Below are 17,066 nucleotides of genomic sequence, written 5' to 3' on the forward strand. Positions count from 1 at the left end.
GGAAATCCCTGTGAGTGAAATGGTACATGATTTTAGTTATGCAGGCTTGGCTTTTTTGTGTGTTTTTGTTTGTTTTAACAAAGAAGCATGAAGGTTTAGTGGTGTTTGCCTGAAGGGTGTGAGGATGTGCCACACAGCAGCAGTGTTCCCATTGTCTGTCTTGCAGCACATGTTGTCCATCCTGTCCTGTTGCTGTGGGGCAGGTGACCTGCTGACCATCTCCTCCAGCCTTCTCCTCTGTCCCGGGAAGTGCTCAGCTGTGCTGTGTGGAAAAACATCCTGTGGAGCTATGGCTCCTGTTCCTGTTTCCTGGCCGCCTGCTTTGCAGTATCTCTGTGCAGTGCCCCAGGAAGCAGTGTTCCTCTGACACGTTCTTCAAGTCCAGCTAAACAGTTTGAGCCAGAAACTTGTCTGTAGGTTGCTTCTGCTTCTGGGTCAGTAAACCAGTGATACTTGGTTGAACAGTTTCACTGGGTGCTGAGGTGCTGGCACAGAGTGCCCAGAGAAGCTGTGGCTGCCCCATCCCTGGCAGTGTTCAAGGCCAGGTTGGACACAGGGGCTTGGGGCAAGCTGCTCTAGTGGAAGGTGTCCTTGCAAATGGCAGGGGATTGGAACTGAATAAGCTTTAAGGTCCCTTTCAACTCAAACCAGTCTGATTCTATGTTTCTGTAATTCATCGGTGTGGGGCTTTGCCTCTGTTCACACAGGGCTCTTGTCTTCTGAAGTATTTGCAGAAACCAAAATAGCAAACATAGTATCTGGAGAGAGACCAACGTGCTGTGCTCTTGCTCAGCTGATGGATTCTGAAGCTGTTTTCCTTTGTGTATTATGTCCCAGGAAGACTGAGGAAGAGCTCTGGACCAGATGCTAGATCAGCTGCTGGTAGATTTCATCAGGCCTGGGAGAGGGAGGCAGTGCTGTGAAAGTAAACCCAGTTATCTGAACTGTTGATGGTGTGTAGCTTAAATTTCCCAGAGAGGGGTAGGTCTGTGTTTGCTGAGGGACGCGAGATGCTGTTCATAGCATGTGTCTCGCTGCTTCTAGCCTGCTTTGAGTGGTGGATATAATACAGGCTGGTGGTTTTGGGGGTGTTTCTTTTCCTTGGTCCTTGCATGGCATGAGCAGTGCACATTCTATGGAGTGATGTCAGCAGACTGAGGGAGCAAATTCTGATACAGTTCATGCCTGAAATGATTGCAAGGATGAGGTTTTGTGGGCATAGTCTAGAATACTACACATTTCCCTACTAACTAGTTAATTTGTTCCAGAGTGGAGTTTGTATATACGTTAATCAGACTGTGCTATGGAGAGCAGCACTTTCACAGGAGAGGTGGTGTAGCTGTGTGACAGCAGCTTCATTCCCTGTAGTACCATCTACGCTAGTGTGTTAATTTAGACTGGGAGTTTCATGTTTAAGGAAACCTTCTGATTGTCTGTGCTTGCAGTGCTTTGATATCACGGTGTGGTCTTGCAGTGCAAATGTTGGTTTCCTTTTAAATAGAAGTTCCTGTGTGATTTGCTCCAAGGTTGCAGTTAATGCTTTCCTGGTGCAGGTGAGCATTTGGTGCGTGGGAGACTGGGCCTCTTGTCAATTAATAAAGTCGCTTGTAATGGGGATCATGTGGCTCCCAAGTCTTGTGCACATATAGTTTTGCTCTGCAAATCTACTCCTATTGGTCTGCACTACTTACTAGTGAAGGTGTAACATACAGCTCCTGAAAAATTCCCATTTGCATATTAGTATGGTCTTGCTCTCTGGTAATGATCCAGGAGAATCTCAACAAAAGGAAGTCTGTAGATGAAAAACAAACCCCCCAAACCCTACACGATTCACTGGGACTCAGGCAGTGCTCAGATATGGTCTCACCAAACTTCTGATGCCTCACTACCTACAGTTGATGTGCATCCTTAGTTTATAGAGGCTTTTTCTTTGGGGCTTTTTCCTGCTTCTGGTGGCTGGTAATCAACTAGTAGGAGCTAAAACCAGGTCACCATGCTTTTAAAAAATGTCCTGAATGATAATAACTACCTAGTCTGCTTTATTTTTGCTCTAATTTAATTCACTTCAGTGGTTGTTTACCTTACCTTGTGTGTACATGAAGTAAGGTCACAACAAGTCAACACTGGGTGAATTAAAAACTTCCAGTTAGAGCCTGGGTCCTGCAGAACAACAGCAGCTGGCACTTTCCTCTAGGTCCTGCCAGTATTTTATTACTCTTCAACCAGTAATCCAACAGGACATGTTAGAAACACCATGTAGTGCTGCTGGAGATGCAGCCTTGAGACAAGGTGTGTAAGGTAGATGCTCTTTTTAATTCTGATCATGGGATTTCTATTTTACAGATTGGAAGAGCAGGATTATTAGTTCAGTGTCTTGGGCAACTTGAAATCACCCTGTAATTTCAGTGAGATGCTTTGCTTGAATATGTTGCTTTTCACACCCTGTTCTCCACTAATGCTGTAGTGTTCTTGGGTGTCTTTAAACAGCAGCTTCATTCTGCTCCTGCACAAATGACAATTCTGAATGAAGTTGTCCGTGCATGTCTTGCACCTCAGTCAAGCGTGCTGTGGTTTAAAGAAAGCCTGGAAGGGAGTACAGAGGGATCAAGTCTAATCCCTCGCAATTACAGGCTGAGGTGGAGAAGGGTCCACAGAGCATCATAGGCCTGAAGGTATCTACCAGTACTCTGTAACAAATCAAATAAATGCAAAGACACAAGACATGGAGCCAAAACTATATTGTACAGCAAGAGGAAACATGAGAGCATTAGGGCTCTGTTTCCATGCAGGATCTTATGTGGAATTTCTAAGTGACCTCAGAAATCAGACTGCTGGGCCTGCTAGGAGATCTGATTTGTCTTAAATGCTTCAAGGTAAGTTGACCAGATACTGGGAGCATCAAAGAAGTAGTCCCACAGTTGTTAGCAGTGGGTGATATTTTGATGTTTCAGAGGAAGGGAAGGAATCCCCTGTCAAGGCAAATAATGTATTAATGAGTGACAAGTGCAGGACAGGGCACAATTTGACAGTGAGGAACTCCAACACAAGATATGAATAAATTATAAATTGAGGTCAAACAAAACTACTTCCTAAGCTCCATTTGATTCCCTGTAGGAACAGATTGTGCACCCAAACCTGCAAATTACTGGGTTTAGTTTCAAGCTGATTGATCACACCTATACATATAACTTATCCATATACTTATCCTGTCCACAGTGGTGTGACTGAGGGCTTTCCCCCCATTAATTCCCTCGGAAGGGTATTACAGGATTTTACATTGTGAATGGGTAGAGGCCTCCTGTTTGCAGCCTAATGGTGTCTGTCAAGGAGTTAGTGTGGTCTTGTATCAGTATTACTTAATAAAAAGCTTTCGTTTTTTTAGTTTCTTCCTCTTCTCTCCTCCAAATGTGTATTTATAAAGATTTGGTATGCTTTTAATGTGTGGGGTGGTTTGGTTTGGGTGGTTTTTAAATGCTACAGTGTGGAAGATTATCTTTTTATGCCTAATCCAAATCTTCTTTGTACAATTTAAATTCAGTGCTACTTAGCACAGTTAAAGTAGAAAGATTTTACTCCATTCTTCTCTTATCTCTGTCTTTAACACCTACTTGAATGAAGGGGTTGCAGTCTCTGAAGATTTAAGTTTTTGCCAAGGGCCTTGCCTTTTTGATCTCTGATCCTTCTTGCTGTTTTCTGGTCTCTCTTAAGTTGCTGTTTCTCTGTTGCTGTACACACAGTCCCAGACTGGACGATAGCAGCTGATGAATCTCTGACCATATGTGACGTTGTTGCTTTGCCTTTGGATTGAAAGCTGCTGAAACATCTCATTTTTATCTCCCCAAAGCTGGTGTTTAGCCAGTTCTCTATACTGTATTCATACATATGATTATGAAGCCAGCAAAGTACTTAATAAGAATATTGGACATGTGGCATACTGCAACAAAAATCCATTGGTTCTCTGCCTTGTTGGAAGAGGAGGTGCTGGGGTGACTTGTTTTGTGCGTATTTTACTGTAGTTTTGCTTAGCTTGTGTTCCCTACCTTGTTCTTGGTAAAAAAACCAACAAAAATGCCCATGTTCTTATTAACAAAACTTTGCATTTTGCCTGAAAAATCAGTCAGCTGCTTCTGTTATTTCCCATTAGTCCTCGCAAAAACTACCTGGAGCTATGGTATAGGAAAAAAATCCAGGCTTTGTTCTCCCCACAGATTTTGTGTCGAGGTTCAGCTGTTACTGGTGTTTTTATCCCTTCTCCTTTTAAGTTACATGCACAGTCATAGCCATTTGCTAGTCTTCCAGAGTGCCATCCATCTTCTGCTGATTCTTTAAGGTAATCTGGGATGACTTAGACACCGTTGGTCTTACGGTAAATTATGTCAGGCCTAGCCAGCAGAGAAACATCGGATTTCTCCAGGGCCTTTGTAAACTGTCCTTAATTTTGCTGGCCTGGTTTCCTGTTGGGAGTGGTAGCAAAATACTTGGTTCCATCTCCTTTTTTTCCTTGCCAGCTTGTGGAATTTTTCCTGAGAAGTTTGATCCATTCCTTCTTCTCAAATTTGGGGAAAGAAGGGCTTAGAAAAACATCTTGAGATTCTTGCTTGCAATTGTATCCAGCCCTTTTGGGTGAGGAAACCAGAATGACAAACGTCAGAGATCCTGGAGCAGGTTGGTTGGTGGCTCCTTGCTGTCCTGCTGCCAGTGTGGGGCAAAGCCTCCCTACACAGGGAAGAGCACTCTGAAATCCCTCTGTGAGGCTGTCATCATCTGCAGGCTCAGCACCAGTTCAGATGGTTGTTGGCCATCTGTTCCCAGCTGACCTCTTTAGGGAAGGCTAAAGCAGAAAGAGCAGTACTATCGCTTTACCCCTCACAGGGTCATCTGTCAATAGTCCTGCTTTCCTGCCAAGTATCAAAGCTAATGCTTCCCTTTGCTCATTAATGAAGCACTAAAAGGTTGATTTATTGTTACTTTTTACGTGCGCAATGCTAATACATTGCTGGCCTCCCTCATTTTCATCCCCATGTGTTTGTGCTGGGATTTCTTCATATTCTTTCTTACTTGAGCTAGTTTTACGTGCTTCTTTTCTCTTTTGAGGCGATTGAAGAGCTTGTGATTGCAGACTAGCTTGACTCTTCTTGATTAATGACTGAGCCTCTCTCAAGGGAAAAAAGCTGCACTTTTAAAGTCACACCAGCTCCTTGCCTTCACCAGTATTTACCCGAGAAAGGCCCCAGGGAGCTGGGCTGGATAAAGATGAAGCAAGAAGCAAAATCGGTGTGAGGCAGGTGTGGAGTTTTAGTTTCCCTGTTCTAGTTGTCATGAAAACAGAGACTGCTGATGATCCGGTGACCTCTTGCTTTATGTAGGATTCCTGCTTTACGTTAAGGTGTTGCACTGTCATTTAGATTCCTGGTGATTTTAGCAACTCTCAGTTTTTCCAGCATAAAGTAGGCTGTGAATTTAAGGTGAGAGAAAGGCATTCCATAATTAAGTTATGGGAGCTGTTACCTTATTGGGCTAAAGCAGGCAAAGGCATCTGTAGGCCAAGGTCAGAATGTTGTTTTGAAGAGGTATTCCAGGCACTTTTCCTATGTAAATAAATATACCTTCAGTATCTTAAATCTATGCAAACAGAACTCGTTAGGGTTAGATTTGGAGCTGTGTCACATGGGGGGACAAGAGAAACAGGTCTCTGTCTAGTCCTTGGCCATTGCAGGAACTACTGAACACTAAAACACTGCATGGGTAATAAATAACCTTGCATGGAATAGCACAAATAGTTGTCTACTTTAAGAAAATGATATTCCCAAAAGGTGTATTCCAAAATCCTGTTAGAATGTCATATGAGTGCTAATTCAGAATGCCAGCTGTGGCTTCAGATGTGAAAGCAATCCAGTGTCTTGTATCAGCTAGAAAACTGAAGTTCTCCCTTCACCTTAAAAGGTAAAATCAGCATAGATTTGTTAATTTGATAGTTTTAAAAGGGGTTATTAAGACTTTCTTCAACAGGCATTGCCAGGGCACAGCCGTACTTGTGTCAGGCTGTCTGACCGTGACCTGCATTTCATTTTGGCTTGGTTTGCTATTCAGGGAGAGCTCTTAAGCATGGGTCCTTCAAAGCTAACCTTGGTTTAGGTTTGATTTAATAAGCTAATTGCAATCTATAAAAGGAACACTTGATGCTATAGTAGAGCTCTTTGCTCTCTGCTCGTCCCCCATGATTCTGATACATCAGGTCTATATATACATGAAAAAAGCAAACTCCTACAAGTATATTCTAAGACACTTCTGGTTTAAATCATATGAGCTTTGTATTCATAACTTTTTTGGGCATATTTCCTGTAATAAAGGTTGAATTGTCACTCAGGAAGTAAGACTGCGACACATGCCTTTGACAATGTAATCAAACTTCATGTAGCAATGTTTTTATTGTTTTCCTTTTGTTTTGCTCTTGGATGACTAATTTCTGCCTAGAAGCGACAGCGAGAGTTGCCATCTGAGAGGCCACTTGGAGCTTTATTTCTATTTTAAGCGTATTTAAAGCACATGTGTTCAGAAGTGTCATTATGTAAATCAGGTTTGATAATGGAACTCCATTAAAAATTACAGTATCATTTTCTGAGGTAATCTGAGGTGAATTTAATCTGAGGAAAGAAAACCCCTAAACAAACCCAAACAGGTTTTCTCTAGGAGTGGCACTTCTACCTCTTATGTTGTAATTGATATGATAATAAAATACATTGTATTTTTAATGGAGCCAAATGTTTGCTCTTGTTTGATTTGGAAAATCCTTTAGCATGGTGTATTACCTGTGTAAGGGAGGGAATAACATAACGTTGCATGAAAAGCAGCAAAACAGAACCACCTGTAGAGGACAAAGAGCAGTTGATAGTGGAGTCCATGGGATGTGATGAGAGTTCGGCAGGGGTGGAAGGTGATCCCCAACATTGGACACCTTTAAGATTCAGCTGGACAGGGTCATGAGCCATCTAGTCTGGGCCATGCTTTTACTGGGAAAGGTTGGACCAGATGGTCCTTGAGGTCTCTTCAAACCTGGGATTCCGTGAGTCTGTGAGAGGAATTTAAGGGGGGGGAGCTTAATAAGGAATTTGGGAAATAGCTACTTTAATAGCTTAAAAACCCTGCACATTAAGCAAAGCACTAATGGTGGGGTTTTGTTTTAAATACTGCACTGACTATTGAATGGGATTTAAATGCCATTGTGGTGGCCTGGAATTGCTGTAATGTCGCAGGTTTTCTTAAGTACTAGGAATGGAAAACCAGAAGGTTCCTCGTTTCATTCACCTGCTTTAAAAACACAAAAAAGGCTGGAACTTCCCTTGGCAAATAGCATGAGAGTTTGGGAGAGTTCCCTTGAAGACGTGGGCTTTGTAGAGTCTGATGTGACTTGGGTAGGGAGCACTGGAAATGAAGGTACTGGATGTTGTTACTTTGTAGTGACTGAAATCCTGGGGACTTCTGTTCTCCTCCGGAGTGAACAGGACTAAAGGCAGATCTGTTATGGTTTCAAGTCCGTTTCTTGTGGTAAAGTCAGTCATCACTTTCTGCGGAGTCCTAGAACAAGCCATTTAAAAGTGCAACTTCAGCTACCCTTTTCTGAAGTGCAGTGTTAAGTATGTGATGCTAATACCCACCTGCAGCTCTTCAGAGCCGATGTTTCTCAAACTTTGGTTTACAGCACAGTATTTGAAAGGTGGCCCTTTGAAGTTGGCACATAGTGGAGCAGTCATGCAGGTGATGAATTTTTGCTCATGACAGAAAGTGATATAGGATTTAAAATACAAATATCTAATGCCACTTTCTGCGTCCTGACCTCCAGTTGTGCACCGAGCACTTCCAGATGTGCCTGACCTCCAGCTGCTGATCCAGGCTCTGGGGCCTGCTGTATCTGTCACTTCTGTAAATAGTTTCAATGCTGTCAAGTGTCTAAAAGGACAGGAACCCCTGTGTTTAGACCTCTGGGTTGCTCAGTGCAATGTTTGTTGTCTGGGGTAGCACAAGGGAAGGGAAGCTGCTTTTGGTTTAGTGTGGAGCATGGTGCAGCATCTCTGCAAGCAGTAAAGCATTTGCAGTGGCCAGACCCAGTATTTTCAGGAAAATGAAAAAGCTAAAAACTAAACCACCCTTCAACAGGCAAAATCTCAAAAAATGGACTACTCCTTTTTTTTTTTTTTTTTTTTTTTAATACAAAGGGAAACTGTAATCATGTGCAAACGTGTTAAAGGGAAATAAAGGCGCCGTTAAATGGGAAAATGTGACAGAGGAATGTTTGAAGACATGATGTGCAAAATCTGTTTCTCCTTTAGATAAAGAACTCCCAGCCCGTGCAGACCTGTTCTAACTCTGTAATTGCATAACTACCAAGATCTTCTTTACCCACCCCCCAGCCAAAAATAAAGGAGTACTGTGAGCTTTGGCAAGTTACAAGTAATAAGAAGTTAGGCTACAAGCGATCTCAGTTAACTGGGAGACATCAGATCTAATAATAGTAATGGTCGTGGTTTTAGCCCATCAGAAATGGAGTTTTCTCAGAAGATCTGTAAGGCTGATAAATGGTCAGGACCTGAAGAGCTGTCAAGGAAGATGAAATGGTTGTAGAGAAGTCAATGAATTACTTGCATTGGTATTTATTTGAAAGGATGTTGGGGAGGGTCATTGTTACAACCATTTATTATGGTGATGGACAAAGAAAGCAAGGATGGTGAGGTTTCCTATAGATCTTCTTGATTTGGGATAACTTAGGTTAAATTTTAACCAAGATGCTACTGTAACAGTTGTGTTTTGTATTTCTGCAAATTCTGCGGATGGAATTTATAGGATGAGCACAAAATACGATGACTTGAATTCATCTGGGCTCGAGTTGACAACTTCTTGAGAACAAGACTAATGCATGTGAGAACCGAACACAGGATGTGTTTTACCAGAGTAAGAGAAATAGTTAGGAAGTACTGTATTCACTCATGATCTTTAAGGTACATTGTGAATTGTAGCTGTTGAGAAGCAGCAACCTGGGTTACTTCTTTGTTTTTCAGTTTGAAACTTTCTCTCCCTAGAATGTGCTACTATTAAGTAGCACTTTAGAGTGATTGTGGAAAAAGGTTCCAAATTGATTCTTTCTGAATTTTCATAGCTTACTTTTTGATTTGTCACTCGTTTTGATTTTGGAACAGCTTTTTTCAATGTGTTTATTACAGCAGCCTTTTTTAGACATGAGATGGAGAAAGTTAGCAATATAAGTATCAATTATTAACCTTCCTAGATAAACTTTTATCTTACTGAAAAGTCCTTCCCAACCTTTTATTCTCATCAGGGAGAAAGAACAAGAAACACAAGAAGAGGAACATTTGATGGAAGAAAAGAAAAAGAAAAAGCAGGAAGAAAAGAAAAAGAAGGAAGGTGCTCAGAAAAAGGTTTGTTCATGTTACTGTTTAAATTAAATATTCACTTTTATGTGTAACATAGAGACACTGACCCTGCAGCCTTGACTAATTCTGACACAGGTGGCCAGTCCTGTTGACTTTGAGTGTGGCTGGGCTCAGAAAATTCCTGCAAGAGCAGTTCTGGCAGTTTCTTAGCACTCCCCATGCTCTTACCATCTCCTGGTGTTACTGCTCCCAGCACTGTCTCACATGAACGTTCCTCTTCCATGGCAGTGCAAATTCAGCTGGATTAATCTCAGCTGGTACTGAACTGGTGCAAGATTTGGAGGCACATTTTCTGTGGTGTGCATTCTCCTGCCTCATTTTCTGGATTACACAGTTCTAATCTTAAATAGCCCTTAGGAGGTGGGCAGGAATTGATCACTGTCTTTTCCAGTGTAAAAATTGTTTGGCATCAACAAAGTGGGTAGATTCCAAACAGGAAAAAAAAAAAAAAAAAGATGAGTCCTCATAAAAATGTGCACTTATTCTGTGAGACGAATAGTTTGTGTGGATTCAGAGGGATACTGCACAATGTCATGAAGTTAATTCTTCTGAGTGTGAACAAGTTCATGGCTGAACTGTTTGGTTCAGGAAGCCTCTGAAGTGGCAGAAGGCCGGGTGGATAGATGGGGCACTGGCAGACTGCTCACCAGGTTTTGTACTGTCTCTTTGGCATCAGTTTTCCTTACATTCCTAATACCTGGAGTTAAACTCGCATTGTTCAGTCCTTTATTGAAGCTGATGCCTCATTTATGCAAGCAGTTTCTGCAGAAAGTTAGGCCTGAAGCCCTGTAATTGTTAAGTATCATTTCGAGTATAGACAAGTAGTTGATTAATTTTGTTCTTTTCTTCTTTCAGGCTGCTGAACAAAAAACCAAAGGTAAAGTCACGTTTATTCTTTGTGAATCCTGTGATATTTCTGTAAGTTTGTTTAAAAACTGTGCTTATACTTTTTATTCTTTGTGTCATTTTAAGGGGGAGAGTGTATCTTATTAGGATAGTTTTATTCTTGAAGTTTTGTTGGAGGAGCTCTATATATGTTGGGATTCTCAGTATAAGCTTTTTCTTTGCTTATCTTGCTGGGTATCATGGCACACTTTTGACAGGAATATATGGATTAAATTCCTGTGAAACATAACACAATGTGTGTCATCTCTTGTGTCATGTCGAGACAGATGTAGTTTTCCATTTAGTTGCTACTAGTTATTTATCTATTTGAAAAGCAACTAATTGCCACCCAGAAGGGTAAACCTTTCCTCCGGCATTCAGGATTCAACTCAATTTAGTGAGTAAACTCAGTTCATTGAACCTAAGAAAAAGCTATTTCCACAACTGCCTTTTTTTCCTTTCTGTGTAGATTTTCTGTTTGGTAAGTGAATTAAACTGGTTTGCAGCATGTCCCAGGAAGCAGCAGAAACACAAGATGTTTCCTCTCTGGGGCAGTGAACTCTGAAGTGCCATAAGAGAAATGTTAACGAAGCTATGGCCTTAAAAGAGGCAAGGAAAAGAGTTCAGGTGATGCCTCTCTTCTGGCTTACAGATATTTTATCTAGTCTGTCCTTTGATTCACATGGCAGCACACAAGACTCAGGGCTGTAGAGCAGTTGTGAATGAGTTATTTATTGCTGGATTATTAGGTGACAGACAGGCAAGTAGAGCTTCCCAGATTCCCAAAGACTGGGAATTAGAGCAGAGCCAAGCGTAACATATGGGGTTGACAAAACAACTTATGTTTCAAACCCTTTTTATGTGTTCATAGAGCAGAAATTAAGTATTGCTTCAGTAATACTGAATTCAGAAAGATAAAGTTGTAACTACGCGAGGAAGAAACTGTAACAAGTAATTTATTGGAACTCTGTCCTTTCTAAATTTTTCCAATGTAGAAAGTGTGAAATGAGAAAATTTGAGTCTGAATTTTGTTTCATCTGCCCTGTGAGCTCTCATGTAGTTCGTAACAGTAAATTTTGCTTTCAGAAAAAACAACCCCTCAAAATCTGAAGTACATGAAGAAATTCAGAATTTAGATGCATTAGAGCAATTTCTATCTAAATGGAATATTTGGCTCCCCAGTATTACATACTTTGTTCTCTCTGTAGGCTTGTTTCTGTGTGAAAAGGTTTCACTGTTCTATAAAGTTCATTTTCGTGTGTTAATACAGTGGCTCTTCATTTCTGTTGACACCGAAACACACAGTGCCTTCTTCTCTCCCCTGTGGGATGTTATTACTTCTGTTTTTGTTGTGACAGCTTTTGGTTACATTGCTTGAAAATGGGAAGTTAAATTTTTTGAGAGTAGCATGAGAGTAACTCCAGTTTTTCAGGTACACTTGAGAGTTTGCTTTTTGGAAGCTTGAATTTTTTTTTGGTCCATCCTTGTATTTAAGTGTCCCATGCTACTGCTATAGCATAGACTTGGGAAGAAGAGAACCGGAAATAAAAGTAGTTACGTTAAAGATTAAACAGTTCTGGCTTTTACTGTTCACCTATCAGAAGCAATAATTCACTTTTTTGTAGTTAGACTTCATTGGAAAGAGTTGGCCTGGACTGTAGAGAAACCAGACCTCTCCTGTTATGTGCAGTGCAGGAGACAGTGATTATTTACAGTCGTGTTGATGAACCTTCTTCTCATTTCCTTTGGCAGGCAGCTGTTAGTTGCTCTGCAGGTTGGTCTGTGCGAATGTTTTATTTCTACTTCATTATACTCTTCCATTTACCTTGGGGAGGGATGTGCAGAAGCTTATGATAGGTAGCACAAATGTCTTCAAATATAGAAATACTCAACAAGAGGAAGAAATTGGCTGAATGTTTTTCATGGACTATTTGAAGATGACTGTAAACTTTACTGCAGTACTGCTTCAAGTATTCTATTTTTATTTTCAAGGTTGAGTGACAAATGCTACTAGAACTAAAAGGCAATGCAGGAATTATAATTGAATTTGGTTGATTTATTTCATATCTAGGCAATTCATTCTAAAGACAGGTCAACACAGTAAAACTGAGTCTACTGACTGCAGCAGGTACTGCATGACAATGGACAGGATGTGCTAAAGCTTGAAACTGGGTTGGGGCTGAGTATCCCTTTTGTAAAATATCCCTATTGCCAGTTTTTGGTAGGTAGGATCTTTATAAATATGACTTAATGTAGCTGCTTGTGGTAACTTAGAAATCGCTTCTTTTTCTGTATGTGTCATTCACTTCTGCAGCTGGGTTGCTATAGCAATGGGAGATGCTTCGGGTCATACAGGAGAAAAATAAGTTATACAACTGGAGATGGGATATGGAAGGGTTTCAGCTGATGGGGGACAGTATGTTTATATTGTTCCTTGTTTGCTCTTAGCGGTATTTTTGAAGGAAAAAGCACTCTCTTGGCGTAGGTAGGAATGGAGAGACAGTGGGACATGGTGGTAAGAAAGCGTAGCCCTTCCAGTTAGCTTCTGTACTTGAAACCTGCTCTGTGATCAAGGTGTTTTTTATTTTTTAATGACTATTAGGATTTAAATGTATTTCTGTAGCACAATGGGAAATGTGGATCTAGTGTCCTATCTAACTATTAACTCCTGTGCTTTGTATGTGTAATTACAATTGGTTGTAAGGTGATATGGGCTGTTGCATGTTCAGTTGCTGAGGCCTCAGGAAAGAGAAACTGGTAAGGAGGAAAGAGGTTTCCTGTGGGTGTGTGTACGTGGTGTGTTGTCTGTTAAATATTGCTCTGAGGCCTCAGCCGGAGCTGAATGTTTCCATTTCTGATGTAGAGCACAAAACCCTTCCAAAATAAACAGGCATTTCCACCAATAGAGGAAAGGTATGTGGCTGCTGCTGGAGGTACTGGTCCAGGGGTAGGAAGTGCTCCCTTACACAGCTCTGGTCTCTATTTAAAACAATTTAAATTATTCTTTGTGTTTAAACAAGGATCTGTCTCTTTAAGTCTTCTCTGCATAACAGCTTCTGCAGCTGCTGAGTTTTTTGTCTGCAATATTGTTTACTAGGGTAGTTTTGTGAGGCTGAATCTTTTATAAATACCCTGTTGGCAACAATTCTAGGGAATGTGTGAAAGGGAGAAGGGTTGAAGAGCTGATAAGGAGCTGAAATGTTTCTCAATTACTTAAAAACAAATGAAAGTAGTCTTCCTGTTCAGCTGGAGAGGAGTGCTGCAGAATGAGAAGAGGTAGGAAATGAACATGGTTTTACTGTGCGCTGCACACTGTGCTTCCACGTTACTGTTCTTTTATGGTAATTCTTTTGAGAACAGGATGACTGAGGACAACCTGTTAGTGTTTATTTTAAATGTGTAAACTCATGCAAGTTGATATGCACTTGATAAAGAAACTTTGTGTATAAAAGCTTTTGTAATGAAAACATTGAGCTGTGGCTATCAGTAAGAGTTTTGTACTGCATGGTAGATAGTCACTAGTATGGTAAATGGCTGTTACTAATAACTACAGCACGCTTTAAGAGCTATGCTCGTGATAAATACGATGAGGTCAGGTACTTTTGCTCTAGCCATCCTGCTGCAAGTTTAGTCCACACAGTGGTGATCAGTTCCTGGGCTGCTTTACCTCCATCCCAGCTGAATTCTACACACTTCGTGTAAAATAAACTTCAGGTGCTGGTAGAAAAACAATTTGTTACTCCAACAATCCACTGTAGGAATTGGAAGGCAGAGTATCTGTCCAGTTCTCCAGCATTACCTACAATGAAGGCAAGTGTTAACACAGAAGTAAAAAGAGTTAAGTACAGACCATTTTTAGTCTAAGATAGAAAAGATTTTGGTAAATATTTTATTAGAAATGTGAGTCTGGAAAATACTGTTCTCCCTTTAGTCTAAAGCAGAGATGGCCAGTCTGCCTTTATGAAATTCGTGATCATCGTAGATCTGTCTTTAGCATGTTCACAACATGTGACTTGGGAGAGATGTGAAAATGGGAGCTTCAGCTCACAGTTTATGGGATGAAGCAGGATGGCCGAAGTTGTAATAGCTGCAGTAATCCTGGCATTCAGCAGCCTGCCCAGCACTGGCCATTCTCCTTTAAAGTGGTACAGTGGATCCTGAGCGGAGCATCATTCCCTTCCATTTGTGGTCTGTTTCTGGAGCTTTCCCTTCCCCCAGGCTGTCTGTGCCGTGTGCCTTAGGGACTCCTCACCGAGTGATGATTTTAATGTGCAACTTGCCCAGTCAGGAAGACTGTCTGCAGACTGAGAGGTTGTTCCACCAGGGTAGAGGCTTTAATGCATTTACTTTTGGGGGGACGTCAAAGAACAGAAAACATTCAGCAGTATGTAGTTGGTGAGCCATTTGTGGTGCCACAAATGTTGGTATACTTTTCTGAGCTTCCTTTTAAAATGTGCATAGTGTTTTTAATCCTACAAGCAGTACTGTGTGTTTTCTCTGGAGGAACATGCTCAACTGTATTGCAAATAGGAGTTAAAATGAAAAAAGAGGGGATAAAAAGCTCCGAGATCCCATCCCTTGCTCTGGCATTTCTGTTTGGATGACAGAAGTAGGGGCATACCTTTCTTCAGAGCCAGGTATTTTCATTTCCAAATCAGCTGTGTAGATGGCTGCATAGTTTGAAATTGATTCCTCACTTCACCTGCCCAAATGAGCTGTTAGAATGTTCTCTGCTTGTACATATTTGGATGTGAATTGCTTTCGTGTAGCCTACGCTCAGTTCTGCTCATACAGAAATGCAGTTTTATGTGCATTCATAATGTGCTCTTTCTGCTTGTGGTGGATGTTACTGATGTTTAATGGTAGTTCCATGGAAAATGCCCCATCCCTGGCAGTGTTCAAGGCCAGGTTGGACAGGACTTGGAGTAACCTGGTCTAGTGGAAGGTATAGCTCATAGCAAGGGGTTGGAACTGGATGAGCTTTAAGGTCCCTTCCAAGCCAAACCAGCCTGGGATTCTGCAAAATAAGGAAAAATAAACTTTCTAGAGAAATGTCTCCTCAGTATTTTAAGTAGAATTATGACATATGTAACACAAGTGGTCTTCTTAAAATGTGCTTTGAGTTTTCCTGGTTTCTGTCATGTTATTGTAGAAGCCAGCAGAGGTTTTTACCTAAGATTAAGAGATGTATTTCAGCCTACAAATCAGGTACAATTTACAACAGGCTTACAACCTCTGACTCATTTGAGTATTTATAGTTTATGCTTGAATATCTGCGGCTGCCATCTTGTTAGTTAAGTGCTGTGTTTGTACTGAACTGTGGAATGTTATAGTCACAAAATGTGCCATAAATCATCATTGCAGTAAGGGGGGGGGGGGGGGGGCACTGTAATAACTGTTTCAATTAGGTCTTAATATGCAGTCTTTTGGTAACCTAATGATAACCTATTGTCATATGTTAAGGTTTTATAACACAAAATGTTTTCTTTCTGATAACTCTTATCGTGGTGTTGTTTTGCTATTGCAAGTATCTTTACACAAACACGGATTTGCTCTTGTAACAGAGATAATCATTTCTCTAACAGACAAGTAATTATGATTTTACAGTCTGCAAAGAATAGAGCATGAAGGTAATTCACAGAGTCCCTGCCATAGTACTGGGTGAAAAGGAGGAGAAAATCCAGATGAGGGGAGACAGGGGGAGAAATTCACATATTCAAGGAGACAAAGCAAGAACAGTAAGTCCAGGAGGCTTGGAGTTAACTAGTACAGGGCAGCCTTTGGTTTCCTGCTTGCTGTTGGAGGTGGGATGGCTGTGACAAGCCATCTTGAGTTTTTGGTGGCAGTAGTTCAGTGTTACTTAACACACTTTCTGCTCTCACAAATGTTAGCAACATTACAAGTATCTTAAAAGGTAGTTGCAAATCAACTTTGCCATTATGAAGTGAAGGAGAAAAAAGTAACAAGTATGTGCGTGGACAATTTTTACTAAACTTCAAGTTGTATTTGGCTTTGTGAGCATTTTCTCTGTTGGTCTTTCTGGTTGGTTTGTCAAAGGTGTCCATCTAGAGATTAATGGTGGCATTGAGTATTGTTGACTTTTTGCAGGAGAGAGTGCTTGTCAAGGCTGGACACCCTGATCTCTACAACCAAGGAGTGTCAGTTCTGAAGGTTTAAGCCTTCTGTAGCTCTTGTGAAGCTGTAGACTTTAGCTTTCCATAAATGCTCTTTTCAGATAATGAGGCCCCGAAACAATTAGTACATGATTTTGGCAAAAACTCCTCAGGAACAACACACACACACGTAAACCCAGCACTATTTGACAGTAAAATTGAAACCATGAGAGAGAGTCTTCCTAGGGTGCTCCTCTCCTGAGCTGGATTTACAGTACGGCTGCCCCCTGAAGAGATGCAGAGCACTTCGGCTCCATGTCCTAGAGTGGCTGCTGCTTCTGACCACTCAAGTAGGCATCTCCAGTCCCCTTCAGTGGTTGCCTTGTAAGTTCTGCAGATTCCTCAGCTGGGAAAAGAAGAGTAGGTAAGAGCTTAAGTCAGAGATTCTTGATATTATTAGTATTCCTCAGAGATAGTTTTTAATCTCCTTAGAGATAGTCTGTTACAGTTTGCGATCATGCAGATTTAGGCATGTGCGTGTAGTAGAAATACAGACAGAATATTGCTCTAGTCTTCTACGTTGTTTGCTTTTTCTCAGTTTCTTCAATTAGGAAATGATCTG

At 41.1% G+C, this 17,066-nt stretch overlaps 1 protein-coding gene across 11 annotated transcripts in view; it reads left to right on the forward strand.

Annotated features, from left to right (window-relative positions):
* TNRC6C (trinucleotide repeat containing adaptor 6C) overlaps positions 1-17,066 on the forward strand; it is a 322,096-nt gene that overhangs the window by 230,724 nt on the left and 74,306 nt on the right. For all 11 annotated transcript variants that reach the window (XM_062639898.1, XM_062639893.1, XM_062639902.1 and 8 more), the window contains 2 exons: positions 9,332-9,431; positions 10,302-10,323. In XM_062639898.1, coding sequence (XP_062495882.1) covers positions 9,332-9,431; positions 10,302-10,323 — 122 coding nt within the window. The remainder of the gene's footprint in view (positions 1-9,331; positions 9,432-10,301; positions 10,324-17,066) is intronic.

Source organism: Pezoporus occidentalis, unplaced genomic scaffold, assembly GCF_034315485.1.
Source record: "Pezoporus occidentalis ecotype Australia unplaced genomic scaffold, CSIRO_AGI_Poc_V1 ctg62, whole genome shotgun sequence".
NCBI classification, from domain to species: domain Eukaryota; kingdom Metazoa; phylum Chordata; class Aves; order Psittaciformes; family Psittacidae; genus Pezoporus; species Pezoporus occidentalis.